The sequence below is a fragment of the Pseudophryne corroboree genome, chromosome 7 (assembly GCF_028390025.1).
Source record: "Pseudophryne corroboree isolate aPseCor3 chromosome 7, aPseCor3.hap2, whole genome shotgun sequence".
In the NCBI taxonomy this organism is placed as follows: Eukaryota; Metazoa; Chordata; class Amphibia; order Anura; family Myobatrachidae; genus Pseudophryne; species Pseudophryne corroboree.
This window is the reverse complement of record NC_086450.1, coordinates 417,779,379-417,807,273: the sequence shown is the minus strand read 5'-3', so window position 1 is coordinate 417,807,273 and position 27,895 is coordinate 417,779,379. Positions and strand designations below refer to the sequence as shown.

Sequence of the window (27,895 nt, the reverse complement as noted above, 5' to 3'; positions counted from 1 at the left end):
CATGTCTGTGTTCTGCCGACTTTATATGTGTAAAGGACACAACCAGCATTGCATGTCACATTTGCTGTTTTTGATCTTACAGAACCTGATCAACAAGATGTGGCTGGGGGTCCCCTCCGAAGAGAAGATGGAGATCCGCAGTTCCCTTCCCAAACTGCTGCTGAGCCAGCACAAGGCTCTACCGGGCTTCATTTGCAACAAGCTGTGCAAGGTTATTGTGGACATGGGCAGGCAAGACTGGCCGATGTTCTATCACGATTTCTTCACCAACATTTTACAGGTGAGATCAAACCTTGATCTCAGTCGCACACATGGACAGATGGTCCTTGCAGCACATTTTCACTGTGTATCTCCCCTAATAGCTGATCCAGACTCCCAGCACCACGCCACTCGGTCTGATCATGTTGAAGACTGCATCTGAGGAGTTGGCTTGTCCACGGGAGGATCTCAGCGTGGCCAGAAAAGAGGAACTTCGCAAACTGCTGCTAGAGCAAGTGCCAACAGTGCTGGGGCTGCTCACAGGTACAGGCTCTGACCAGCAGCCGAATTCTCATCAGCGAAGTAGAGGACGCGTGCCCCCCCTGAGCGGTGTAGTAGAGGATGCGTGCCCCCCCCCCCCCCCCCCTGAGTGGTGTAGCAGAGGACGCGTGCCCCCCCCCCCCCCTGAGTGGTGTAGCAGAGGACGCGTGAACCCCCCCCCCCCCCCCGAGCGGTGTAGCAGAGGACGCGTGGCCCCCCCCCCCCCCTGAGCGGTGTAGCAGAGGACACGTGCCCCCCCCCCCCCCCCACCTGAGCGGTGTAGCAGAGGACGCGCGCCCCCCCCCCCCCCCCTGAGCGGTGTAGCAGAGACGCGTGCCCCCCCCCCTGAGCGGTGTAGCAGAGACGCGTGCCCCCCCCCCCCCCTGAGCGGTGTAGCAGAGACGCGTGCCCCCCCCCCCCCCCCCCCCCTGAGCGGTGTAGCAGAGACGCGTGCCCCCCCCCCCCCCTGAGTGGTGTAGCAGAGGACGCGTGCTCCCCCTCCCCCCCCCCCCCCCCTGAGTGGTGTAGCAGAGGACGCGTGCCCCCCCCTGAGTGGTGTAGCAGAGGATGTGTACCCCCCCCCGAGCAGGGTGTAGCAGAGGACGCAGGCCCCCCTCCCTGAGCGGTGTAGTAGAAAAACCACCTGAGCTAAAGTTACTTAATCATCATATGGAATGAATATATGAAGTCTTCCAAACAATGTCTGTTGGATTTAGAAAAGCAACAAACAAAGACATGACATGAGAACCACCCTTAGGGTTAATTTACAGATACATGTGCAACTTGCTTAGTTAGTTAGATGCGCTACCTGGCAAAGTATATCTAACCTTAAGGCTTAGCTGGTCAGGATATATTTACAAAGCACTTCTGCATGAAACGGGATTTGTGCTGAGAGGTATCAAGTTGGGTAATACCGGGAGATGAGATTATGTGAATTTAATTTTTGAAAAGTGGGAAATTTTGTCTATATCATTTTATTTTCATTTATTTATAAGCTGCCCCTGTAGCGCTGTATAAGGGGAACACGGACAACATGACGCATAATTAAAGACCGTATATAAATTCACACAGATACATAATTACAGTGTACAGTTGGCATAATCCTTTACACGATATGAAAGGCAGAGGGCTAGCAATTAAAAAAATATATATATATTTTTTGCATTACATTATAAGTTTTATTGTATTATAATTTTCATTGTATTGCGAAGCATCAGTAAATAGCTTTGGGGACGACAATTTATTAAAATGTAAACGCCGGTAAGTACGGTGTCTCGTTCCTATAAAACACTTGTTCATCGCTCACAGGAGTCCTGGAAAGCATCTGGGAGAAGAACAGTGTAACTGCAGCCACTCCTCCGCCATCCCCCACCGCTTCAGACGCTGGTAAGTAAGTGGCGTGACCTCTGGACCCTCCTGGTACACCCTCCTGTATCTGTTATTCTTTCTGTGTATCCAGAGCATATTGTGAACTGATGATGCTGTTAAAAGTCGAAAACTGGTTGCATTTCGGTTGTTTTTGATCAAATTGTGCCACGTCTATGTTAGTAAACATTCAGCCATCTCCACATAGGGCAGACCAGGGCACAGCCTATGCCAGCCTGGCAACCAGTGGGTGACTCGTGGATGTACCCTGTTGCAGTCACACTCCGCTAAGCAATTGTTAAAACGGTCTATCTAGAAATTGTGTTTGTTAATGTAATTTGAGATGTGTGTAAAGGATAACCTATACATTTACAGCTCCTATTGTCTTCGACATCCGTGGGTCACCCAGATAATTGTACTGTGTATGTAATCCGAAAATATTGGTTGGTTGGTCATTCCAAAGTGTCCAGCATGTCCAGTTTTATGTCTGTTTCGCCTGTCCTCCCGACAGACCCCTGTTCCTTCACAGCAGAGGAGCGAAGAAATGTCTCCTCCCCAGCGTATGGCCACGGTATCTGCTGGAGGTGAGGCTGTCAGATAAAATGTCAAACAGGTTCTGCCCAGCATCTCCTATATATTAGCCCAGATCTGTGCCTGTGTGTCTAGCACTGGGTGGAGTCACAGCGATGGGCGGAGTCAGTCACAGAGCTGGCCAAATACCTCGCTGCCATCTTCTCCGCCGGACACGTCCTGTTCCTGGTTCCCAGTTCCGGTGCAGCAGTTAGGAGGGCGGCTGAGCCCCGCCACAGGAAGAGGCCACCTCCCGCCGTTGCTGCTGCCACCGCAGCTCCCCAAATCCCCTCTTCCGACTCACTGTCAGCTGCCAGGGGTGCGCCCAGTGTCACTGAGCGGCACGCTCCCTCCTGTCACCTGCTGCTGCAAACTAGCCACGACCCCATCTCCGAGCCCCTGCCGCCATTACCCGGACAGCAGGAGCAGCACCAGCAGCAAGTGTGAAGGATCGCGCATCCAGTTCACCACAGCGCTGCTGCTGCTCCAGGAGATTGTGTGTGTGTGTGCTGTCTTGGGTATAGTGTGTGCATGGGGTATGTGGACAGTGTATCATGTGTGAATGGTTGGCTGTAGATACAGTGCCCCTCCCCCACCCGCAGCACCACAGTACCCCCGTCCCTCCCCCACCCGCAGGAACCTTGCACCCGCCCCTCCCCCACCCGCGTCGCCTCCTGGCCCCTTACCCCTCCCGCCACACCCACGCACCCGCCACTCCACCACCTGCAGTGCCTCCGGACCCCCTCCTCCATCCATGGCACCCCGCCTATTTGCCCCTCCCCCACCCGCAGTGCCTCCGGACCACCTACCCCACCCACGGTGCACCCGCAGCACCTCCGTAACCCTGCCTCTGCCCCTCCCACACATGCGTCACTCCCACACCTACCCCACCTGCAGCCCCACCGGACCCCTTTCCTATCCCACCCAGTGCACCTCCCCCAACCAGCCTATAATTGGCTTATAATGCTCCTGCATCGGTGGGGACCGGGAGGTCGCATCTTATGTGCTGCACAAGCGACCTCCCGATTCCCACCTCACAAGAGGTCACCGTTGGACACACACACAGCCCAGTTGATCGGGAGCTTTACGCGATCATCCAGAGATCGAAGAAGTGTGCACCCAGTTTAAGAGATTTGCTGAGAGCTGCTGTAGTAATAAAGGCTGCTCATGTAACCCTACTGGATTATTTTCATTTATAGAAGTCTGTTGTAACTATTTGTGTCCTTTTTAACACATGGTCCCATTGTCACTTCCGGGAAAGGCTGACAGCTCGCTTCAGATCAGCATTATCTGTATATTGCTTATTTCCTTCCTGTTGACGAAAGCGTCTTTGGTTCCTTTGTGTAACTCTGTGTAATGATTTTCCTGTCAGTGGGTCTCCGTAGGTCTCAGGCTGCTGCCTAGGCCCCGGAGGCTCACAGACTCTGATCTTTTACAGACTCTTATGATTATTGTACAAATAGCAAATTATTGTTGTAACCCATGGTAACTATGTACGTAGTGTTGCCGATGATTAGTCTGTTCTCGAGTAAATGATTCACTGATATGAAAATCATGCTACCAGGCAGACCAATATTCCACCTATTCTTTTACTCGTGATGTTCCTGTGGCATCAGGCACTTGGTGCTTTGGTGTCCTCATGAGTTCCTACAATTGATGTGCTGAGTATCACTAATGCCGATGTGTGTGTCGGTGAAACAAACCTTAATATTTGCATTGCCCTTTTAAAAACTTTGCTTAAGTTGAAATATGATGTTCTTTGTGCGTCACTGTGAAGCGCAGAGGAAAGTGCTGATCCACCTCCCTGGCTAGCTCGGGACCCCCAAACTAATTTGGGTAATCTGTGCCAGCCCCTCTCCCTCTTGGCATCCTTATTTATTAACAGTATTTTATATAGCGCAGCAAATTATTGGTCCTATCCTGTGTATCCGCCTGTCTTTAGTTTTTGAAGTGGTTAAGGGATAGAGCAACCAATAGACAATCCGATTTGTTCAAAGCAGCACTTAAGGGTGTATTCAATTGATGTCTGATCCTTTCCGTCGGAAAGGATCCGACATTTGAGTATTCAATTACTGGCCAAATCCGACCGGTTTTGGCCGTTCCCGACAATGCCAATCCGCCTTTTTTTTTTTTTTTTTTTTTAAGTCAGATTGACCTTGTTGGAAACGGGGCTCAAACCTGTCTGATTTGGCCGCGATTCCGTCAAAATGTGTGGATCCGCGGCTATTCCGGCAGGAGGATTGAATAGGTTGAATCGTGATTCGACCATAAAAAGTCTGAGACTGGTATCTTTCCGACAAGTCGGCAGTTCCGACTAGAATTCAATACTGCCCATAGTATTTCAGGATTTGGATATGGTTATTTTGTAGGAGGCACTGACTTTTCTAACTGTGTGATAACATTATTGGGAACAGGTCCACGTGACCAGGGCAGTGACATGATGTAAGGGGGGGAATGGAGACCGTAGAAAGCCACAGACTGATAGTTACAGTATGCAGAAGAAGGCAGCCCTAGCAGCACAGAGTATATGTTAGTGATGGGTTGGTGAGGAGGGCAGGGCAGTATGTGACAGGAGCAGTGACATGGTGTGAGGATGGGAATGGAAGAAGGATGGTCACCCAGAAGCACAGAGGATATTAGGAGATGAGTGATGTGTTAGGATAGGGCTGCATGTTACGGGCAGTGACCTGATGTGAGGAGAGGAATGCAGGAAGCCACAGACTGAGGGTAATACTGTACATTGGAAGGAAAGCAGAGTCTCCCTGCAGCACAGTATGGGCATGGATGCAGCAGGAAGTCAGTCACATGATGGGTAATAAGTTGAGTCTCTTGGAAGATGTTTGTTCTTCTACGCTTTAGAGAATCACAGCATTTTATTCTCTGTTAAGGGTAACACCATTTCTCTATCGTCCTAGTGGATGCTGGGGTTCCTGAAAGGACCATGGGGAATAGCGGCTCCGCAGGAGACAGGGCACAAAAGTAAAGCTTTCCGATCAGGTGGTGTGCACTGGCTCCTCCCCCTATGACCCTCCTCCAAGCCAGTTAGATTTTTGTGCCCGGCCGAGAAGGGTGCAATCTAGGTGGCTCTCCTAAAGAGCTGCTTAGAAAAAGTTTAGCTAGGTTTTTTATTTTACAGTGATTCCTGCTGGCAACAGGATCACTGCAGCGAGGGACTGAGGGGAGAAGGAGTCAACTCACCTGCGTGCAGGATGGATTGGCTTCTTGGCTACTGGACATCAAGCTCCAGAGGGACGATCACAGGTACAGCCTGGATGGTCACCGGAGCCGCGCCGCCGGCCCCCTTGCAGATGCTGAAGTCAGAAGAGGTCCAGAATCGGCGGCTGAAGACTCCTGCAGTCTTCTAAAGGTAGCGCACAGCACTGCAGCTGTGCGCCATTTTCCTCTCAGCACACTTCACACGGCAGTCACTGAGGGTGCAGGGCGCTGGGAGGGGGGCGCCCTGGGAGGCAAATGTAACCTATATAAAGGCTAAAAATACCTCACATATAGCCCCAGAGGCTATATGGAGATATTTAACCCCTGCCTGATTTCTCTAAATAGCGGGAGACGAGCCCGCCAGAAAAGGGGCGGGGCCTATCTCCTCAGCACACAGCGCCATTTTCTCTCACAGAAAGGCTGGAGAGAAGGCTCCCAGGCTCTCCCCTGCACTGCACTACAGAAACAGGGTTTAAACAGAGAGGGGGGGCACTAATTGGCGATATAAATATCTATATAAAGATGCTATTAGGGAGAAACACTTATATAAGGTTGTCCCTATATAAAATTATAGCGTTTTTGGTGTGTGCTGGCAAACTCTCCCTCTGTCTCTCCAAAGGGCTAGTGGGTCCTGTCCTCTATCAGAGCATTCCCTGTGTGTGTGCTGTGTGTCGGTACGTGTGTGTCGACATGTAGGAGGACGATGTTGGTGAGGAGGCGGAGCAATTGCCTGTAATGGTGATGTCACTCTCTAGGGAGTCGACACCGGAATGGATGGCTTATTTAGGGAATTACGTGATAATGTCAACACGCTGCAAGGTCGGTTGACGACATGAGACGGCCGACAAACAATTAGTACCGGTCCAGACGTCTCAAAAACACCGTCAGGGGTTTTAAAACGCCCGTTTACTTTAGTCGGTCGACACAGACACAGACAGGGACACTGAATCCAGTGTCGACGGTGAATAAACAAACGTATTCCTTATTAGGGCCACACGTTAAAGGCAATGAAGGAGGTGTTACATATTTCTGATACTACAAGTACCACAAAAGAGGGTATTATGTGGGATGTGAAAAAACTACCATAGTTTTTCCTGAATCAGATAAATTAAATAAAGTGTGTGATGATGCGTGGGTTCCCCCCGATAGAAAATTATGGGCGGTATACCCTTTCCCGCCAGAAGTTAGGGCGCGTTGGAAAACACCCCTTAGGGTGGATAAGGCGCTCACACGCTTATCAAAACAAGTGGCGGTACCGTCTATAGATAGGGCCGTCCTCAAGGACCAGCTGACGGGAGGCTGGAAAATATCATAAAAAGTATATACACACAGACTGGTGTTATACTGCGACCAGCGATCGCCTCAGCCTGGATGTGCAGAGCTGGGGTGGCTTGGTCGGATTCCCTGACTAAAAATATTGATACCCTTGACAGGGACAGTATTTTATTGACTATAGAGCATTTAAAGGATGCATTTCTATATATGCGAGATGCACAGAGGGATATTTGCACTCTGGCATCAAGAGTAAGTGCGATGTCCATATCTGCCAGAAGATGTTTATGGACACGACAGTGGTCAGGTGATGCAGATTCCAAACGGCACAAAGGTGTATTGCCGTATAAAGGAGTTATTTGGGGTCGGTCCATCGGACCTGGTGGCCACGGCAACTGCTGGAAAATCCACCGTTTTTACCCTAAGTCACATCTCTGCAGAAAAAGACACCGTCTTTTCAGCCTCAATCCTTTCGTCCCTATAAGATCATATCTGCCCAGGGATAGAGGAAAGGGAAGAAGACTGCAGCAGGCAGCCCATTCCCAGGAACAGAAGCGTTCCACCGCTTCTGACAAGTTCTCAGCATGGCGCTGAGACCGTACAGGACCCCTGGATCCTACAAGTAGTATCCCAGGGGTACAGATTGGAATGTCGAGACGTTTCCCCTTCGCAGGCTCCTGAAGTCTGCTTTACCAAGGTCTCCCTCCGACAAGGAGGCAGTATGGGAAAAAATTCACAAGCTGTATTCCCAGCAGGTGATAATTAAATTACCCCTCCTACTACAAGAAAGGGGTATTATTCCACACTATATTGTGGTACTGAAGCCAGAAGGCTAGGTGAGACTTATTATAAAAATTTTTTTTGAACACTTACAAAGGTTCAAATCAAGATGGAGTCACTCAGAGCAGTGATAACGAACCAGGAAGAAGGGGACTATATAGTGTCCTGGGACATCAGGGATGCTTACCTCTATGTCCCAAATTTGCCCTTCTCACTAAGGGTACCTCAGGTTCGTGGTGCAGAACTGTCACTATCAGTTTCAGACGCTGCCGTTTGGATTGTCCACGGCACCCCGGGTCTTTACCAAGGTAATGGCCGAAATGATGATTCTTCTTCGAAGAAAAGGCGTCTTAATTATCCCTTACTTGGACGATCTCCTGATAAGGGCATAGTCCAGGGAACAGTTGGAGGTCGGAGTAGCACTATCTCGGATACTGCTACAACAGCACGGGTGGATTCTAAATATTCCAAAATCGCAGCTGATCCCGACGACACGTCTGCTGTGCCTAGGGATGATTCTGGACACAGTCCAGAAAAAGGTGTTTCTCCCGGAAGAGAAAGCCAGGGAGTTATCCGAGCTAGTCAGGAACCTCCTAAAAACAGTGCATCATTGCACAAGGGTCCTGGTAAAAATGGTGACTTCCTACGAAGCAATTCCATTCGACAGATTTCACGCAAGAACTTTTCAGTGGGATCTGCTGGACAAATGGTCCGGATCGCATCTTCAGATGCATCAGCGGATAACCCTATATCCAAGGACAAGGGTGTCTCTCCTGTGGTGGTTATAGAGTGCTCATCTTCTAGAGGGCCGCAGATTCGGCATTCAGGATTGGATGCTGGTGACCACGGAGCCCAGCCCGAGAGGCTGGGGAGCAGTCACACAAGGAAAAAATTTCCAGGGAGTGTGATCAAGTCTGGAGACTTTTCTCCACATAAATATACTGGAGCTAAGGGTAAATTTATAATGCTCTAAGCTTAGCAAGACCTCTGCTTCAAGGTCAGCCGGTATTGATCCAGTGGGAAAAACATCACGGCAGTCGCCCACGTAAACAGACAGGGCGACACAAGAAGCAGGAGGGCAATGGCAAAAACTGCAAGGACTTTTCGCTGGGCGGAAAATCATGTGATAGCACTGTCAGCAGTGTTTCATCCCGGGAATGGAAACTGGGAAGCAGACTTCCTCAGCAGGCACGACCTCCACCCGGGAGAGTGGAAACTTCATCGGGAAGTTTTTTCCACATGATTGTAAACCGTTGGGAAATACCAAAGGTGGACATGATGGAGTCCCGTCTGAACAAAAAACGGGACAGGTATTGCGCCAGGTCAAGAGACCCTCAGGCAATAGCTGTGGACGTTCTGGTAACACCGTGGGTGTACCAGTCGTGTATGTGTTCCCTCCTCTGCTTCTCATACCTAAGGTGCTGAGAATTATAAGACGTAGAGGAGTAAGAACTATACTCATGGCTCCGGATTGGCAAAGAAGGACTTGGTACCCGGAACTTCAAGAGATGCTTACAGAGGTCTTATGGCCTCTGCCGCTAAGAAGGGACTTGCTTCAGCAAGTACCATGTCTGTTCCAAGACTTACCGCAGCTGCGTTTGTCGGCATGGCGGTGGAAAGCCGGATCCTAAGGGAAAAAGGCATTCCGGAAGAGGTCATTCCTACCCTGGTCAAAGCCAGAAAGGAGGTGACCGCACAACATTATCACCACATGTGGCGAAAATATGGCGTGGTGTGAGGCCAGGAAGGCCCCACAAAGAAATTTCAACTCGGTCGTTTCCTGCATTTCCTGCAAACAGGAGTGTCTATGGGCCTCAAATTGGGGTCCATTAAGGTTCAAATTTCGGCCCTGTCGATTTTCTTCCAGAAAGAATTGGCTTCAGTTCCTGAAGTCCAGAAGTTTGTCAAGGGAGTATTGCATATACAACCCCCTTTTGTGCCTCCAGTGGCACTGAGGGATCTCAACGTAGTTCTGGGATTCCTCAAATCACATTGGTTTAAAACCAGTCAAATCTGTGGATTTGAAGCATCTCACATGAAAAGTGACCATGCTCTTGGCCCTGGCCTGGACCAGGCGAGTGTCAAATTGGTGGTTTTTTCTCAAAAAAGCCCATATCTGTTTGTCCATTCGGACAGGGCAGAGCTGCGGACTCGTCCCCAGTTCTCTCCCTAAGGTGGTGTCAGTGTTTCACCTGAACCAGCTTATTGGGGTGCCTTGCACCTACTAGGGACTTGGAGGACTCCAAGTTGCTGGATGTTGTCAGGGCCCTGAAAATGTGTTCCAGGACGGCTGGAGTCAGGAAAACTGACTTGCTGTTATCCTTGTATGCACCCAACAAACTGGGTGCTCTTGCTTCTAAGCAGACTATTGCTAGTTGGATGTGTAATACAATTCAGCTTGCACATTCTGTGGCAGGCCTGCCACAGCCAAAATATGTAAATGCCCATTCCACAAGGAAGGTGGGCTCATCTTGGGCGGCTGCCCGAGGGGTCTCGGCTTTACAACTTTGCCGAGCAGCTACTTGGTCAGGGGCAAACACGTTTGCTAAATTCTACAAATTTGATACCCTGGCTAAGGAGGACCTGGAGTTCTCTCATTCGGTGCTGCAGAGTCATCCGCACTCTCCCGCCCGTTTGGGAGCTTTGGTATAATCCCCATGGTCCTTTCAGGAACCCCAGCATCCACTAGGACGATAGAGAAAATAAGAATTTACTTACCGATAATTCTATTTCTCGGAGTCCGTAGTGGATGCTGGGCGCCCATCCCAAGTGCGGATTATCTGCAATACTTGTACATAGTTACAAAAATCGGGTTATTATTGTTGTGAGCCATCTTTTCAGAGGCTCCGCTGTTATCATACTGTTAACTGGGTTTAGATCACAAGTTGTACGGTGTGATTGGTGTGGCTGGTATGAGTCTTACCCGGGATTCAAAATTCCTCCCTTATTGTGTACGCTCGTCCGGGCACAGTACCTAACTGGCTTGGAGGAGGGTCATAGGGGGAGGAGCCAGTGCACACCACCTGATCGGAAAGCTTTACTTTTGTGCCCTGTCTCCTGCGGAGCCGCTATTCCCCATGGTCCTTTCAGGAACCCCAGCATCCACTACGGACTCCGAGAAATAGAATTATCGGTAAGTAAATTCTTATTTTTTTTTGCTCAGTTGCCTGTGGCTCACTTTTCATAAGTCTCCCAGTGATATCTGTATCCCGTCCTTCCTGCCCATGAGTCTCTATCTCTCTACCATATTCAGAGGTCACATTTATAGTTACAGGCCGCTCCAGTGTATCCTGCTACACCACATAATCTGCAGTGTTTTGCTTTCTCTCCATGCAGAACCTTTAATGCTTTCTGCAGATGAAATCCTTGGAGATCTCAGGCAGGGTTAGATGGGCGAGTGCCAGCTGCGGGCAGAGTGTGGTGGGAGGTAAAGACTCGTGCCTTGCTGAAGGTGTCCTTGGGATGTGTGGGGATAAGGAGAAGGACAGGGATTCCATAAATTGTTTTGGGCTGAATCAAGGGCATGGATGGACATTAATAAGGCTATGAATACTAGTAGCTAGATCAGAGGTTCCCAAACTGTGTGCCGTGGCTCCCTGGGGTGCCTCGGGACACTTGCAGGGGTGCCCTGGGTTGGTGGTCCAGGACCAATTCAAATTATTCATGGTCAATATAATAGGCAAAACCAGTGCTGGTGGCTGCCAGTCATAAAATATGTGGCCAAACAGAAGCAAATCTTGTCCCTCACCACACAACTGACCCTAAGGATGACATATAAATGCGATCTACTTAATGTAATATTTCTTTCTAAATTTCTCAATAAGAAGTTTTTGGCCTAGGGGTGTCATGAAAAAGATTCTGATGTTCTAAGGTGCCGTGATTCCAAAAAGTTTGCAAACCACTGAGCTAGATAACTCCGATCATGAAATGTTACTTATAGAATACTTATAGAATCTGTATTATAGTGAATAATAGGAAGCGTACTGTTAGCCTTAGAAGTACAGTGGGGCAGATATATTAAGCATGGAGAAGTGATACAGCAGTGATAAGTGGAAGGTGATAACGCACCAGCCAATCAGCTCCTAACTGTCATTTTTCAAATTCGGACTGATTGGTTGGTGCGTTATCACCTTGCACTTATCACTGCGTTATCACAGTTCCAGGTTAATACATCAGCGTTTGTTAGATATCCCATTTCATTTATTTAAATTTCTCTATCGTCCTAAGTGGATGCTGGGGTTCCTGAAAGGACCATGGGGAATAGCGGCTCCGCAGGAGACAGGGCACAAAAAAGTAAAGCTTTTACCAGATCAGGTGGTGTGCACTGGCTCCTCCCCCTATGACCCTCCTCCAGACTCCAGTTAGATTTTGTGCCCGAACGAGAAGGGTGCAATCTAGGTGGCTCTCCTAAAGAGCTGCTTAGAGAAAGTTTAGCTTAGGTTTTTTACTTTACAGTGAGTCCTGCTGGCAACAGGATCACTGCAACGAGGGACTTAGGGGAGAAGTAGTGAACTCACCTGCGTGCAGAGTGGATTTGCTGCTTGGCTACTGGACACTAGCTCCAGAGGGACGATCACAGGTACAGCCTGGATGGTCACCGGAGCCGCGCCGCCGGCCCCCTTGCAGACGCTGAAGAGAGAAGAGGTCCAAAATCGGCGGCTGAAGACTCCTGAGTCTTCATAAAGGTAGCGCACAGCACTGCAGCTGTGCGCCATTTTCCTCTCAGCACACTTCACACAACAGTCACTGAGGGTGCAGAGCGCTGGGGGGGGCGCTCTGAGAGGCAAATAAAAACCTTATTAGAGGCAAAAAATACCTCACATATAGCCCACAGAGGCTATATGGAGATATTTAACCCCTGCCTAACTTCAAAAATAGCGGGAGACGAGCCCGCCGAAAAAGGGGCGGGGCCTATCTCCTCAGCACACAGCGCCATTTTCTCTCACAGAAAAGCTGGAGAGAAGGCTCCCAGGCTCTCCCCTGCACTGCACTACAGAAACAGGGTTAAAACAGAGAGGGGGGGCACTGATTTTGGCGATATTGTATATATATAAAAGATGCTATAAGGGAGAAACACTTATATAAGGTTGTCCCTATATAATTATAGCGTTTTTGGTGTGTGCTGGCAGACTCTCCCTCTGTCTCCCCAAAGGGCTAGTGGGTCCTGTCCTCTGTCAGAGCATTCCCGGTGTGTGTGCTGTGTGTCGGTACGTGTGTGTCGACATGTATGAGGACGATGTTGGTGAGGAGGCGGAGAAATTGCCTGTAATGGTGATGTCACTCTCTAGGGAGTCGACACCGGAATGGATGGCTTATTTAGAGAATTACGTGAGAATGTCAACACGCTGCAAGGTCGGTTGACGACATGAGACGGCTGACAATCTATTAGGACCGGTCCAGGCGTCTCAGAAACACCGTCAGGGGTTTTTAAAAAACGCCCATTTACCTCAGTCGGTCGACACAGACACAGACACGGACACTGAATACAGTGTCGACGGTGAATAAACAAACGTATTTCTCATTAGGGCCACACGTTAAGGGCAATGAAGGAGGTGTTACGTGTTTCTGATACTACAAGTACCACAAGAAAGGGTATTATGTGGGAGTGAAAAAACTACCTGTAGTTTTTCCTGAATCAGATAAAATAAAATGAAGTGTGTGATGATGCGTAGGGTTACCCCGATAGCAAATATTGGCGTTATACCCTTTCCCGCCAGAAATTAGGGTACGTTGGGAAACACCCCTTAGGGTGATAAGGCGCTCACACGCTTATCAAGTGGCGTTACCGTCTCCAGATACGGCCGCCCTCAAGGAGCCAGCTGATAGGAAGCTGGAAAAATATCCTAAAAAGTATATACACACATACGGTGGTTATACTGCGACCAGCGATCGCCATCAGCCTGGAGATGCAGTGCTGGGTTGGCTTGGTCGGATTCCCTGACTGAAAATATTTTATTCATGTACAGCATTTAATAGGATGCATTCTATATATATGTATGTGAGATGCACAGAGGGATATTTGCTCTCTGGCATCAAGATAAGTGCGTTGTCCATATCTCCCAGAAGATGTCAGGGACACGACAGTGGTCAGGTGATACAGATCCCATACGGCAGATGGAAGTATTGCTGTATAAAGGGAAGGAGTTATTTGGGGGTCGGTCCATCGGACCTGGGGACCACAGCAACAGCTGGGAAATCCAACCTTTTTTACCCCAAGTTACATAGAGGTAAGGGAAGTAGACTGCAGCAGGCAGCCCTTTCCCAGGAAAAGAAGCCCTCCACCGCGTCTGCCAAGTCCTCAGCATGACGCTGGGGCCGTGCAAGCGGACTCAAGGTGGGGGGGTAGTCTCAAGAGTCTCAGGGCGCAGTGGGATCACTCGCAAGTTGACCCCTAGATCGTACGAGTATTATCCCAGGGGTAAAGATTGGAGAGTCGAGACATCTTCTCCTCGCAGGTTCCTGAAGTCTGCTTTACCAACGGCTCCCTCCGACAGGGAGGCAGCATTGGAAACAATTCACAAGCTGTATATCCAGCAGGTGATAATCAAAGTACCCCTCCTACGACAAGGAAAAGGGTATTATTTTTCCACACTATATTGTGGTACTGAAGCCAGACGGCTTGGTGACACATAGTCTAAATCTAAAATGTTTTGAACACTTACATAAAAGGTTCAAATCGAGATAAAGTCACTCAGAGCAGTGATAGCGAACCGGAAAAAAGGGGACTATATGGTGTCCCTGGACATCAAGGATTACCTCCATGTCCAAATTTTGTCCTTCTCATCAAGGGTACCTCTGGTTCGTGGTACAGAACTGTCAATATCAGTTTCAGACGATGCCGTTTGAATTATCCACGGCACCCCGGGCCTTTTTACCAAGGTAATGGCCGAAAAGATGTTTCTTCAAAGAAAAAAGGCATCTAAATTATCCCTTACTTGCACGACCTAAAAAGGGCAAGTTCCAGAGAACAGTTGGAGGTCGGAAGAGCACTATCTAAAGTAGTTCTTCGACGGCACGACTGGATTCTAAATATTCCAAGAATCGCAGCTGTTTTCCGACGATACGTCTGCTGTTCCTAGGGATGATTCTGGACACGGTTCAGAAAAAGGTTTTTCTTCCCGAGGAAAAAGCCAAGGAGTTATCCGACCTGTCAGGAACCTCCTAAAACCAGGAAAGGTGTCTGTACATCAATGCACAAGAGTCCTGGGAAAAATGGTGGCTTTTTACGAAGCAATTCCATTCGGCAGATTCCATGCAAGAATTTTCCAAAGGGATCTGTTGGACAAATGGTCAGGGTCGCATCCTCAGATGCACCTGCGAATAACCCTGTCGCCAAGGACAAGGGTATATCTTCTGTGGTGGTTGCAAAAGGCTCATCTATTGGAGGGCCGCAGATTCGGCATACAGGATTTGATCCTGGTGACCACGGACGCCAGCCTGAGAGGTTGGGGAGCAGTCACACAAGGAAGAAACTTCCAGGGGGTATGGACGAACCTGGAAAAGTCTCTTCACATAAACATTCTGGTACTAAGAGCAATCTAAAATGCTCTAAGCCAGGCGGAACCACTCCTGCAAGGAAAACCGGTGTTGATTCAGTCGGACAACATCACGGCGGTCGCCCATGTAAACAGACAGGGCGGCACAAGAAGCAGGAGTGCAATGGCAGAAGCTACCAAGATTCTTCGCTGGGCGGAGAATCACGTAATAGCACTGTCAGCAGTGTTCTTCCCGGGCGTGGACAACTGGGAAGCAGACTTCCTCAGCAGACACGATATTCACCCGGGAGAGGGGGGTCTTCATCCAGAAGTCTTCCACATGCTAGTAAACTGTTGGGAAAGACCAATGGTAGACATGATGGCGTCTCGCCTCAACAAGAAACTGGACAAGTATTGCGCCAGGTCAAGAGATCCACAGGCAATAGCTGTGGACGCACTGGTAACACCTTGGGTGTACAAATCAGTATATGTGTTTCCTCCTCTGCCTCTCATACCAAAGGTATTGAAGATTATACGGTGAGGAGGAGTAAGAACAATACTAGTGGCTCCGGATTGGCCAAGAAGGACTTGGTACCCGGAACTTCAAGAGTTGGTCACGGACGACCCGTGCCCTCTACTTCTGAGAAGGGACCTGCTACAACAGGGTCCCTGTCTCTTTCAAGACTTACCGCGGCTGCGTTTGACGGCATGGCGGTTGAACGCCAGATCCTAAAAGGGAAAGGCATTCCAGAAGAAGTCATTCCTACCTTGATTAAGGCAAGGAAGGAAGTCACCGCGAAACATTATCACCGCATTTGGCGAAAATATGTCGCGTGGTGCGAGGATCGGAGTGTTCCGACGGAGGAATTTCAACTGGGTCGTTTCCTACATTTCCTACAATCAGGATTGTCTATGGGTCTCAAATTGAGATCTATTAAGGTTCAAATTTCGGCCCTGTCAATATTCTTCCAAAAAGAATTGGCCTCAGTTCCTGAGGTACAGACTTTTGTTAAAGGAGTACTGCATATACAGCCTCCTGTGGTGCCTCCGGTGGCACCGTGGGATCTAAATGTAGTTTTAGATTTCCTCAAATCCCATTGGTTTGAACCATTGAAAAAGGTGGATTTTAAATATCTCACATGGAAAGTGACTATGTTACTGGCCCTGGCTTCCGCCAGGAGAGTATCTGAATTGGCGGCTTTATCTTATAAAAGCCCTTATCTAATCTTCCATTCGGATAGGGCAGAACTGAGGACTCGTCCGCATTTTCTCCCTAAGGTGGTATCAGCGTTTCACCTGAACCAACCTATTGTGGTGCCTGCGGCCACTGGCGACTTGGAGGACTCCAAGTTGTTGGACGTTGTCAGAGCCTTAAAAATATACATTTCAAGGACGGCTGAAATCAGAAAATCTGACTCGCTGTTGATACTATATGCACCCAACAAGTTGGGTGCCCCTGCTTCTAAGCAGACGATTGCTCGTTGGATTTGTAACACAATTCAACTTGCTCATTCTGTGGCAGGCCTGCCACAGCCTAAATCTGTTAAGGCCCATTCCACAAGGAAGGTGGGCTCATCTTGGGCGGCTGCCCGAGGGGTCTCGGCATTACAATTCTGCCGAGCAGCTACGTGGTCGGGGGAAAACACGTTTGTAAAATTCTACAAATTTGATACCCTGGCAAAAGAGGACTTGGAATTCTCTCATTCGGTGCTGCAGAGTCATCCGCACTCTCCCGCCCGTTTGGGAGCTTTGGTATAATCCCCATGGTCCTTTCAGGAACCCCAGCATCCACTTAGGACGATAGAGAAAATAAGAATTTACTTACCGATAATTCTATTTCTCGGAGTCCGTAGTGGATGCTGGGCGCCCATCCCAAGTGCGGATTATCTGCAATACTGTACATAGTTATTGTTAACAAATTCGGGTTATATTGTTAAGGAGCCATCTTTAAGAGGCTCTTTCTGTTATCATACTGTTAACTGGGTTTAGATCACAAGTTGTACGGTGTGATTGGTGTGGCTGGTATGAGTCTTACCCGGGATTCAAATTGCCTCCCTTATTGTGTACGCTCGTCCGGGCACAGTACCTAACTGGAGTCTGGAGGAGGGTCATAGGGGGAGGAGCCAGTGCACACCACCTGATCTGGTAAAAGCTTTACTTTTTTGTGCCCTGTCTCCTGCGGAGCCGCTATTCCCCATGGTCCTTTCAGGAACCCCAGCATCCACTACGGACTCCGAGAAATAGAATTATCGGTAAGTAAATTCTTATTTTTATTACCAGTTATTTATTTTTATAGCGCATACATATTCTGCAGTGCTTTACTGACGCAAGATTAACCAGTGATACGGTTACATAGCAGTTCAGTGCATCTGCTTGTTTGTGCCCTACCTGTCCCTGCACCTATTCTCTCCCTCATTCTAATTCTTTACATTTTCCCCTCCCAGATGACCTCCTCAGTAACCTTGTACACACCCCCGCCTTGGCCAAACAGCTGAGCCAACCACCGCCGAGCCTGGAGGCCGAAAGTGAGCGCATCTGTTCCCTGGCCCTCGAGTGCCTCTCTCACCTCTTCAGTTGGATTCCCCTTTCCGCCAGCATCACCCCCTCGCTGCTTACCACAATCTTTCACTTTGCACGCCTCGGCTGTGACGCCAGGTCACGAAGGACTCCTGTTACCCCCAACTCCTCTGTCACCCATAACGGTGGCAGCAACAGCCCTCCTCCACCATTAACATTGCCCACCTCTCAGCGAGAGCGCGACCGACTGGGCGTCTTGGCCATGTCTTGTATTAATGAACTGATGTGCAAGAATTGTGTCCCTCTGGAGTTCCAGGAGTACCTGTTACGTGTGTGCCAGCAGACGTTCTACCTCCTACAGCGGATTACACGGGAAACTAATTCTCACAGTGTGCGCAACCGCCTGGAGGAGCTGGACGAGAGGTAAGAGAGATTGTTACAGGGGCCCTGGTTATTCTACAGGATAGGAGGAGTAATGATCTCTCGGATTTGTATTCCGAATAGGAAATCCTTAAATGAAGACTAATTTAATAGACGAGCACTGAGGAGCTTTTATCCCAAGTATCTGAAAAGGCAACATGCTTCTTTACCATTTAAAACCCTTTAACACAATTGGTGTAGCCATGATCAGTGTTTTATATACTGATCAACTCATTACAAGTCTGTTCTTCACATCCTAAATGACATAGCTCACATATACTGCTTAATGCTGAAATATTAATACATCATTATTTCAAGGGATGTTCCGTGTCCGCCTCACAGATCTGGAGAAGCGTTCCTTAAGGAGTTTCATTTTATCCATTATGTAACATGACAAATTAGTAGACCCTAGTTATCCCCATTGTTGGTGAGGAGTGTGGATGTAGCAGGTATGAGCCCGGGGGAAGCGGTTTGGCAGTAGGTTACTGCCCAGTGAAACCCCCCCCTCCATATCTATGAATTGGCTGTAACACACAGTAGAGAGGCTCCCTTGGGTTTCAAAGGTACAAAAGGATATTGAATGGATAGAGCAGTGATGGCTACCCTTGACACTCCAGCTGTTGTTGAACTACACATCCCAGCATGCCCTGCAACAGTTTTAGCATGGCCAAATAGCAAAACTGTAGCAAGGCATGCTGGTATGTGTAGTTCAACAACAGTTGGAGTGTCAAGGTTAGCCATTACTGCTATAGAGCAAGATATCTTCTCGAGTCACTCCGGGGTTGGCAGCGGCCAGTGTGAATAGGGATGTGGGTATCTCGTGAGTCCATTTATTATAGGAACTGTGTGAGATCTATGTTTGTGAGCGTTAAATGGGAACCGCATGTAAGGTATAAAGCTGGGTACACACTAAAACAATGTGTATCTTGGCACGACCGACTAAACAATATATTGCACGGTTGCACACTATATGGTTCACGGCCGCAATCAGCAGCAAAACGTCCGCCGCCGGGTCATCCTATCTGCCGTGCAGCACAGGCCCAGCTGCCTCTGACAGTACCCACCTCTTCACATTTTTCCGGGCTTGGGACCATTTATCCGGGCTTGGGAGGGGAGTAGGGAAGCACAGACGTTTCTCTGACGTCCTAGTGGATGCTGGGAACTCCGTAAGGACCATGGGGAATAGCGGGCTCCGAAGGAGGCTGGGCACTCTAGAAAGATTTATGACTACCTGGTGTGCACTGGCTCCTCCCACTATGACCCTCCTCCAAGCCTCAGTTAGATTTCGTGCCCGGCCGAGGTTGGATGCACACTAGGGGCTCTCCTGAGCCCTTAGAAAGAAAGTATAGATTTAGGTTTTTTATTTTCAGTGAGACCTGCTGACAACAGGCTCACTGCAGCGAGGGACTAAGGGGAGAAGAAGCGAACCTGCCTGCTTGCAGCCGGATTGGGCTTCTTAGGCTACTGGACACCATTAGCTCCAGAGGGATCGACCGCAGGCCCAGTCCTTGGTGTTCGGTCCCGGAGCCGCGCCGCCGTCCCCCTTACAGAGCCAGAAGCAAGAAGAGGTCCGGAAAAACGGTGGCAGAAGACATCAGTCTTCACCAAGGTAGCGCACAGCACTGCAGCTGTGCGCCATTGCTCCTCATACACACTTCATACTCCGGTCACTGAGGGCGCTGGGGGGGGGCGCCCTGAGAAGCAATAAAAACACCTTGGCTGGCAAAAACTCCACAATATATAGTCCCAGAGGCTATATATGTGGAAAATACCCCTGCCAGAATCCAGAAAAAAGCGGGAGAATAGGCCACGGAAAAGGGGCGGAGCTATCTCCCTCAGACACACTGGCGCCATTTTCTCTTCACAGTGCAACTGGAAGAAAGCTCCCCAGGCTCTCCCCTGTAGTTTTCAGGCTCAAAGGGTAAAAAAGAGGGGGGGCACTAAATTTAGGCGCAATATTGTATATACAAGCAGCTATGGGGAAAAATTCACTCAGTTATAGTGTTAATCCCCTCATTATATAGCGCTCTGGTGTGTGCTGGCATACTCTCTCTCTGTCTCCCCAAAGGGCTTTGTGGGTCCTGTCCTCAGTCAGAGCATTCCCTGTGTGTGTGCGGTGTGTCGGTACAGCTGTGTCGACATGTTTGAGGAGGAGGCTTATATAGTGACGGAGCAGATGCCGATAAATGTGATGTCGCCCCCTGTGGGGCCGACACCAGAGTGGATGGTTAGGTAAAAGGTATTAACCGACAGTGTCAACTCCTTACATAAAAGGGTGGATGACGTAACAGCTGTGGGACAGCCGGCTTCTCAGCCCGTGCCTGCCCAGGCGTCTCAAAGGCCATCAGGGGCTCAAAAACGCCCGCTCATTCAGATGGCAGACACAGATGTCGACACGGAGTCTGACTCCAGTGTCGACAAGGTTGAGACATATACACAATCCACTAGGAACATCCGTGACTTGATCCCGGCAATAAAAATAATGTGTTACACATTTCTGACATTAACCTCTAAAAATGGGGTTTTTATGTTTGGGGAGAAAAAGCAGGCAGTGTTTTGTTCCCCCATCAGATGAGTGAATGAAGTGTGTGAAAGTTCCCCCTGATAAGAAACTGGTAATTTCTAAAAAGTTACTGATGGCGTACCTTTCCCCGCCAGAGGATAAGTTACGCTGGGAGATATCCCCTAGGGTGGATAAGGCGCTCACACTGTTGTCAAAATAGATGGCACTGCCGTTTTAGGAACGGCCACTTTGAAGGTACCTGTTGATAAAAAGCAGGAGGCTATCCTGAAGTCTGTATTTACACACTCAGGTACTAGACTGAGACCTGCAGATCGTGCTGCTGCAGCGTGGTCGGTGACCCTGTCAAACATACTAGTTTGCTAACATGAGAACATATTAAAGACGTCGTCTTATATATGAGGGATGCACAGAGGGATATTTTGCCGGCTGGCATCCAAAATGAATGTAATGTCCATTCTGTCAGGAGGGTATTAGAGACCTGTCACTGGACAGGTGATGCTGACCTTAAAAGGCGCATAGAGATTCTGCCTGATAAGGGTGAGGAATTATTTGGGGATGGTCTCTGGGACCTCGTATCCGCAACAACAGCTGGGAAGAAATATTTTTACCTCAGTTTTCCTCACAGATTAAGAAAGCACTGTATTATCAGGTACAGTCCTTTTGGCTTCAGAAAAGCAAGCGGGTCAAAGGGCGCTTCCTTTCTGTACAAAGACAAGGGAAGAGGGAAAAAGCTGCACCAGTCAGCCTGTTCCCAGAATCATAATTCTTCTCTCGCCTCCTCTGAGTCCACAGCATGACGCGGGGGCTCCACAGGTGTAGCCAGGTACGGTGGGGGGCCGTCTCAAAAATTTCAGCGATCAGTGGGCTCGCTCACAGGTGGATCCCTGTTTCATTCAAGTACTATTTCAGGGGTACAAGCTGGAATTCGAGATGTCTTCCCCCCGCCATTTCCTCAAATATGCCTTGCCGACAACTCCCTCAGGCAGGGAGGCTGTGCTAGAGGCAATTAATAAGCTGTATTCCCAGCAGGTAATACTTAAGGTGCCCCTACTTCAACAAGGACGGGGTTACTATTCCACACGGGTTGGGGTACCGAAACCGCATGGTTCGGTGTGACCCTTCTTTATATTTAAAATCCTTGAACACATGCATAAAAAATTCAAGTTCAAGATGGAATCGCTCAGGGCGGTTATTGCAAGCCTGGACGAGGGGGATTACATGGTATCCCGGTATTTTAAGGATGCTTACCTGCATGTCCCTATTTACTATCCTCGTCAGGAGTACCTCAGATTTGTGGTACAGGATTACCATTACCAAGTCCAGACTCTGCCGGTTGGACTGTACATGGCACCGAGGGTGTTACCAAGGTAATGGCCGGAATGATGATACTCCTTCAAAAAAGGGGAGTTTTAATTATCCCGTACTTGGACAATCTCCTTATAAGGGCGAGGTCCAAGGAGCAGTTGCTAGTCGGGGTAGCACTATTTTGGAAAGTGCTACAACAGCACGGTTGGATTCTAAACAGTCCAGAGTCACAGCTGGTTCCTACGACACGTCTACTGTTCCTGGGGATGGTTCTGGACACAGACCAGAAATAAGTGTTTCTCCCGGTGGAGAAAGCCAAGGAGCTGTCATCTCTAGTCAGAGACCTCCTGAAGCCAAAACAGCTATCTGTGCATCATTGCACGCGAGTCTTGGGAAAAATGTTAGCTTCCTACGAAGCAATCCCATTCGGCAGGTTCCATACAAGAACTTTTCTGGGGGACCTGTTAGACAAGTGGTCCGGGTCGCATCTTTAGATGCATTAGGCTGATAACCCTGTCTCCAAGAACCAGGGTATCTCTACTGTAGTGGCTGCAGAGTGCCCATCTTCAAGAGGGCCGCAGGTTCGACATACAGGACTAGGTCCTAGTGACCATGGATGCCAGCCTTTGAGGCTGGGGGGCAGTCACACAGGGAAGAAGCTTCCAGGGACTTTGGTCAAGTCAGGTGACTTCCCTACATAAATATTCTGGAACTGAGGGCCATTTACAATGCCCTGAGTCAGGCAAGGCCTCTGCTTCAAAACCGGCCGGTCCTGATCCAATCGGACAACATCACGGCAGTCGCCCATGTAAACCAACAGGGCGGCACAAGAAGCAGGATGGCGATGGCAGAAGCCACAAGGATTCTCCGATGGGCGGAAAATCATGTGTTAGCACTGTCAGCAGTGTTCATTCCCGGAGTGGACAACTGGGAAGCAGATCTTCTCAGCAGACACGACTTCCACCCGAGAGAGTGGGGACTTCATCCAGAAGTCTTCCAAAGGATTGTACACCATTGGGAAAGGCCACAGGTGGACATGAAGGCGTCCCGCCTCAACAAAAAGCTATAAAAGATATTGCGCCAGGTCAAGGGACCTTCAGGCGATAGCTGTGGACGCTCTGGTAACACCGTGGGTGTACCAGTCGGTTTATGTGTTCCCCCCCTCTGCCTCTCATACCAAAGGTACTGAGAATAATAAGAAGGCGAGGAGTAAGAACGATACTCGTGGTTCAGGATTGGCCAAGAAGAGCCTGGTACCCAGAACTTCAAGAAATTATATCAGAGGACCCATGGCCTCTGCCGCTCAGACAGGACCTGCTGCAGCAGGGGCCCTGTCTGTTCCAAGACTTACCGCGGCTACGTTTTGATGGCATGGCGGTTGAACGCCGGATCCTAAAGGAAAAGGGCATTCCGGAGGAAGTCATTCCTACGCTGATTCAAGCCAGGAAAGATGTAACTGCAAAACATTATCACCGCATATGGCGGAAATATGTTGCTTGGTGTGAGGCCACAAAAGGCCCCAACAGAGGAATTTCAACTAGATCGATTTCTGCATTTCCTACAAGCAGGAGTGTCTATGGGCCTAAAATTAGGCTCCATTAAGATACAGATCTCGGCTCTGTCGATTTTCTTCCAGAACCTGAAGTTCAGACATTGTGAAAGGAGTGCTGCATATTCAGCCCCCGGTTGTGCCTCCAGTGGCACCTTGGGATCTCAACGTGGTGTTGAGTTTCTTAAAATCACATTGGTTTGAACCACTAAAAACCGTGGATCTAAAATATCTCACGCGGAAAGTGGTCATGTTATTGGCCTTGGCTTCGGCCAGGCGTGTATCAGAATTGGCGGCTTTGTTATATAAAAGTCCTTATCTGATTTTCCATATGGATAGGGCAGAGTTGAGGACTCGTCCCCAGTTTCTCCCTAAGGTGGTATCAGGTTTTCCCTTGAAACAACCTATTGTGGTGCCTGCGGCTACTAGGGACTTGGAGGATTCCAAGTTACTGGACGTAATCAGGGCCTTGAAAAATTATGTTTCCAGGACGGCTAGAGTCAGGAAAATTGACTCGCTATTTATCCTGTATGCACCCAACAGGCTGGGTGCTCCTGCTTCTAAGCAGCCTATCGCTCGCTGGATCTGTGACACGATTCAGCAGGCGCATTCTGCGGCTGGACTGCCGCATCTTAAATCAGTGAAAGCCCATTCCACAGGGAAGGTGGGCTCATCTTGGGCGGCTGACCGAGGGGTCTCGGCTTTACAACTTTGCCGAGCTGTTACTTGGTCAGGGGCAAACACGTTTGCAAAATTCTACAAAATTGATACCCTGGCTGAGGAGGACCTGGAGTTCTCTTTCGGTGCTGCAGAGTCACCCGCACTCTCCCGCCCGTTTGGGAGCTTTGGTATAATCCCCATGGTCCTTACGGAGTTCCCAGCATCCACTAGGACGTCAGAGAAAATAAGATTTTACTCACCGGTAAATCTATTTCTCGTAGTCCGTAGTGGATGCTGGGCGCCCATCCCAAGTGCGGATTGTCTGCAATACTTGTATATAGTTATTGCCTAACTAAAGGGTTATTGTTGAGCCATCTATTGAGAGGCTCAGTTGTTTTCATACTGTCAAACTGGATATAGTATCACGAGTTATACGGTGTGATTGGTGTGGCTGGTAAGAGTCTTACCCGGGATTCTAAATCCTTCCTTATTATGTCTGCTCGTCCGGGCACGGTGTCCTAACTGAGGCTTGGAGGAGGGTCATAGTGGGAGGAGCCAGTGCACACCAGGTAGTCATAAATCTTTCTAGAGTGCCCAGCCTCCTTCGGAGCCCGCTATTCCCCATGGTCCTTACGGAGTTCCCAGCATCCACTACGGACTACGAGAAATAGATTTACCGGTGAGTAAAATCTTATTTTCTTGTCCGCCACAGGTGCAGCCAGGTGACTCCTTGCCATAAGCACTACAGGGGGCGCGTTGTGCAGTGAACCTGTGGTGTGACTCATAATAGCAATGTCCTCAGTACGGCCCACGGTATTCCTATGGTCCGGGGCTCCCAGCTTAGATAATTGCCGCTCATTTAAAATTTGAGTGTTCTGCTGCCCGAACTGGTGTAATACGCATCAGGCGTGGTTCTTTATCTCTGTGCCATTACATTTTAGTGTCCGTTTGTCTTCTCTGTCACCATAAGGGATAGTGTGGGAGGCGCAGTCATGGTGGCTCTCCACATCAGATGCAGCCAGGTTTTGGATAGAGACAACAGGGGGCAATTTCTGCTGCAGAACCATAGTGCACGTCATAACACCAATGTCCTTGGTTGTGGACGCTTTGCTCTTAAGGTCTGGCTCTGAGGGTGAAGTGTCTTTAGGCAGCTATTTGTTTCAGCTGTTACCCCAAGTTCATGGGGGTGGGGAGGGGGGGGGGGGGACTGCAGATACAGTTCTTCTCCACCCGTGTTTTGATGGTCCCATAGGTCAGTGTGCTACAGAAGTCTCCGGATGCACTGACTGCAGTGCTGACATGTGCCACCATGACCATACTGCTTTTGCTGCTCAGCGCACCCTTTAGCAGCCAGGTCAGCTTTCTGTCGTACTAGTTTATATGGGCACTGGTCTGTCGCGCAGCACGTCATGCATATTCTGAGCGCGAGAAGGGAGCGGTTGATGTAACCGCCCTCTCTCATGGTCTGGCCGCTGTTCTTAGTCTGGCTTGCCCGCTCTTATCTGGCCAGGTCAACCAAGTACAGCCTGCTTGTGCGAATTCCATCACTGACCGTGATGAATTCTTATTAGCGGCTGTGGCTGCTTATTCCCCTTCTGCAAAGCCATGTCCTCCTCAGGACTGCTGGGGGAGAATTCGTCAATCCCTTCTATTTTGGTGTTTCCATTGGGATCTTCTCTGAGGGCTAAAGCCCCAGAGGATGGTCTTCAAAGATCCCTGACCGTTTCATTTTAGATCTCGGCATAGGACAATGATACTGAGAAATAATTTGTGCTTCCGTTCTCCTGGGTCGCAGCCTGATTTAACACTTGGTGAAATGTAAATGTTCTATCTGTCTTCCTGGATGAGCGCAGGACATCGTTAAGATACAGGCCAGGGTCCTGCAGTTGGACTGTCTGCTGCCTGAGCTGGTATACTACGCGTCATGCACGGTTCTTCGTCTCTGTGCCGTTAAACGGAGGAATGCGCAGAGCGGACTGTGAAATAAGGAAACATTGCATAAATGCCACATAATACAGGTGCAGCCAATGGTAATACCCAAGTCATTGAGATGAAACCGTATCTTTGGGCTATGCAGCAATGCAAAGGAGCAGGAAAGATAGCTAGCTAGTGATTTTGGATAAGGGATACTCAACCAGTATGTGTATATGTATATATGTGTATATATGTGTATATATATGTATATATGTGTGTGTATATGTATATATATATATATGTATGTGTATGTATGTATATATGTGTGTGTGTGTATATATATATATATATATATATATATATGTATATGTGTATGTATGTATATATGTGTGTGTGTGTATATATATATATATATATATATATATATATATATATGTATGTGTGTATATATATGTATATATATATATATATATATATATATATATATATATATATATATATATATATATATTATTTCTCTGACGTCCTAGTGGATGCTGGGGACTCCGTAAGGACCATGGGGAATAGCGGCTCCGCATGAGACTGGGCACATCTAAAGAAAGATTTAGGACTATCTGGTGTGCACTGGCTCCTCCCCCTATGACCCTCCTCCAGACCTCAGTTAGATTTCTGTGCCCGGCTGAGCTGGATGCACACTAGGGGCTCTCCTGAGCTCCTAGAAAGAAAGTATAGTTTAGGTTTTTTATTTTACAGTGAGACCTGCTGGCAACAGGCTCACTGCAATGAGGGACTAAGGGGAGATGAAGCGAACCTACCTAACTGGTGGTAGCTTGGGCTTCTTAGTCTACTGGACACCATTAGCTCCAGAGGGATCGCACACAGGACCCGACCTCGTCGTCCGGTCCCGGAGCCGCGCCGCCGTCCCCCTTACAGAGCCAGAAGCAAGAAGTGTCCGGAAAATCGGCGGCTGAAGACTTCTGTCTTCTCCAAGGTAGCGCACAGCACTGCAGCTGTGCGCCATTGCTCCTCATGCACACCACACACTCCGGTCACTGATGGGTGCAGGGCGCTGGGGGGGGCGCCCTGAGCAGCAATATTAACACCTTGGCTGGCAAAACTGACACCATATATAGCCCCAGAGGCTATATAGGTGTAAATTACCCCTGCCAGAGTTACACAAACAGCGGGAGAAAGCCCGCCGAAAAAGGGTCGGAGCCATCTCCCTCAGCACACTGGCGCCATTTTCCCTCACAGCTCCGCTGGAAGGATCGCTCCCTGGCTCTCCCCTGCAGTCCTGCACTACAGAAAGGGTAAAAAAGAGAGGGGGGGCACAAAATTAGGCGCAGTATAGTAATATAATGCAGCTATAAGGGAAAACACTCTTTATAGGTGATATCCCTGTTGTATATAGCGCTCTGGTGTGTGCTGGCATACTCTCCCTCTGTCTCCCCAAAGGGCTTTGTGGGGTCCTGTCCTCTGTCAGAGCATTCCCTGTGTGTGTGCTGTGTGTCTGTACTGCTGTGTCGACATGTATGATGAGGATAATGATGTGGAGGCAGAGCAAATGCCTGTGAATGTGATGTCACCCCCTGCGGGGTCGACACCTGTGTGGATGGACTTATGGAAGTAATTACGTGACAGTGTCAGCTCCTTACATAAAAGGTTTGACGACATAGGACAGCCGGCTACTCAGCTTGTGCCTGTCCAAGCGTCTCAAATGTCATCAGGGGCTCTAAAACGCATGCTACCTCAGATGGCAGACACAGATGTTGACACGGATACCGACTCCAGTGTCTACGACGATGAGAC

At 49.0% G+C, this 27,895-nt stretch overlaps 1 protein-coding gene across 1 annotated transcript in view; it reads left to right on the top strand.

The window, feature by feature from the left end:
- Window positions 1-27,895, top strand: part of XPO6 (exportin 6) — a 92,140-nt gene that overhangs the window by 14,710 nt on the left and 49,535 nt on the right. The window contains exons 4-7 of the mRNA XM_063934774.1: window positions 83-280; window positions 363-522; window positions 1,828-1,905; window positions 17,642-18,137. Coding sequence (XP_063790844.1) covers window positions 83-280; window positions 363-522; window positions 1,828-1,905; window positions 17,642-18,137 — 932 coding nt within the window. The remainder of the gene's footprint in view (window positions 1-82; window positions 281-362; window positions 523-1,827; window positions 1,906-17,641; window positions 18,138-27,895) is intronic.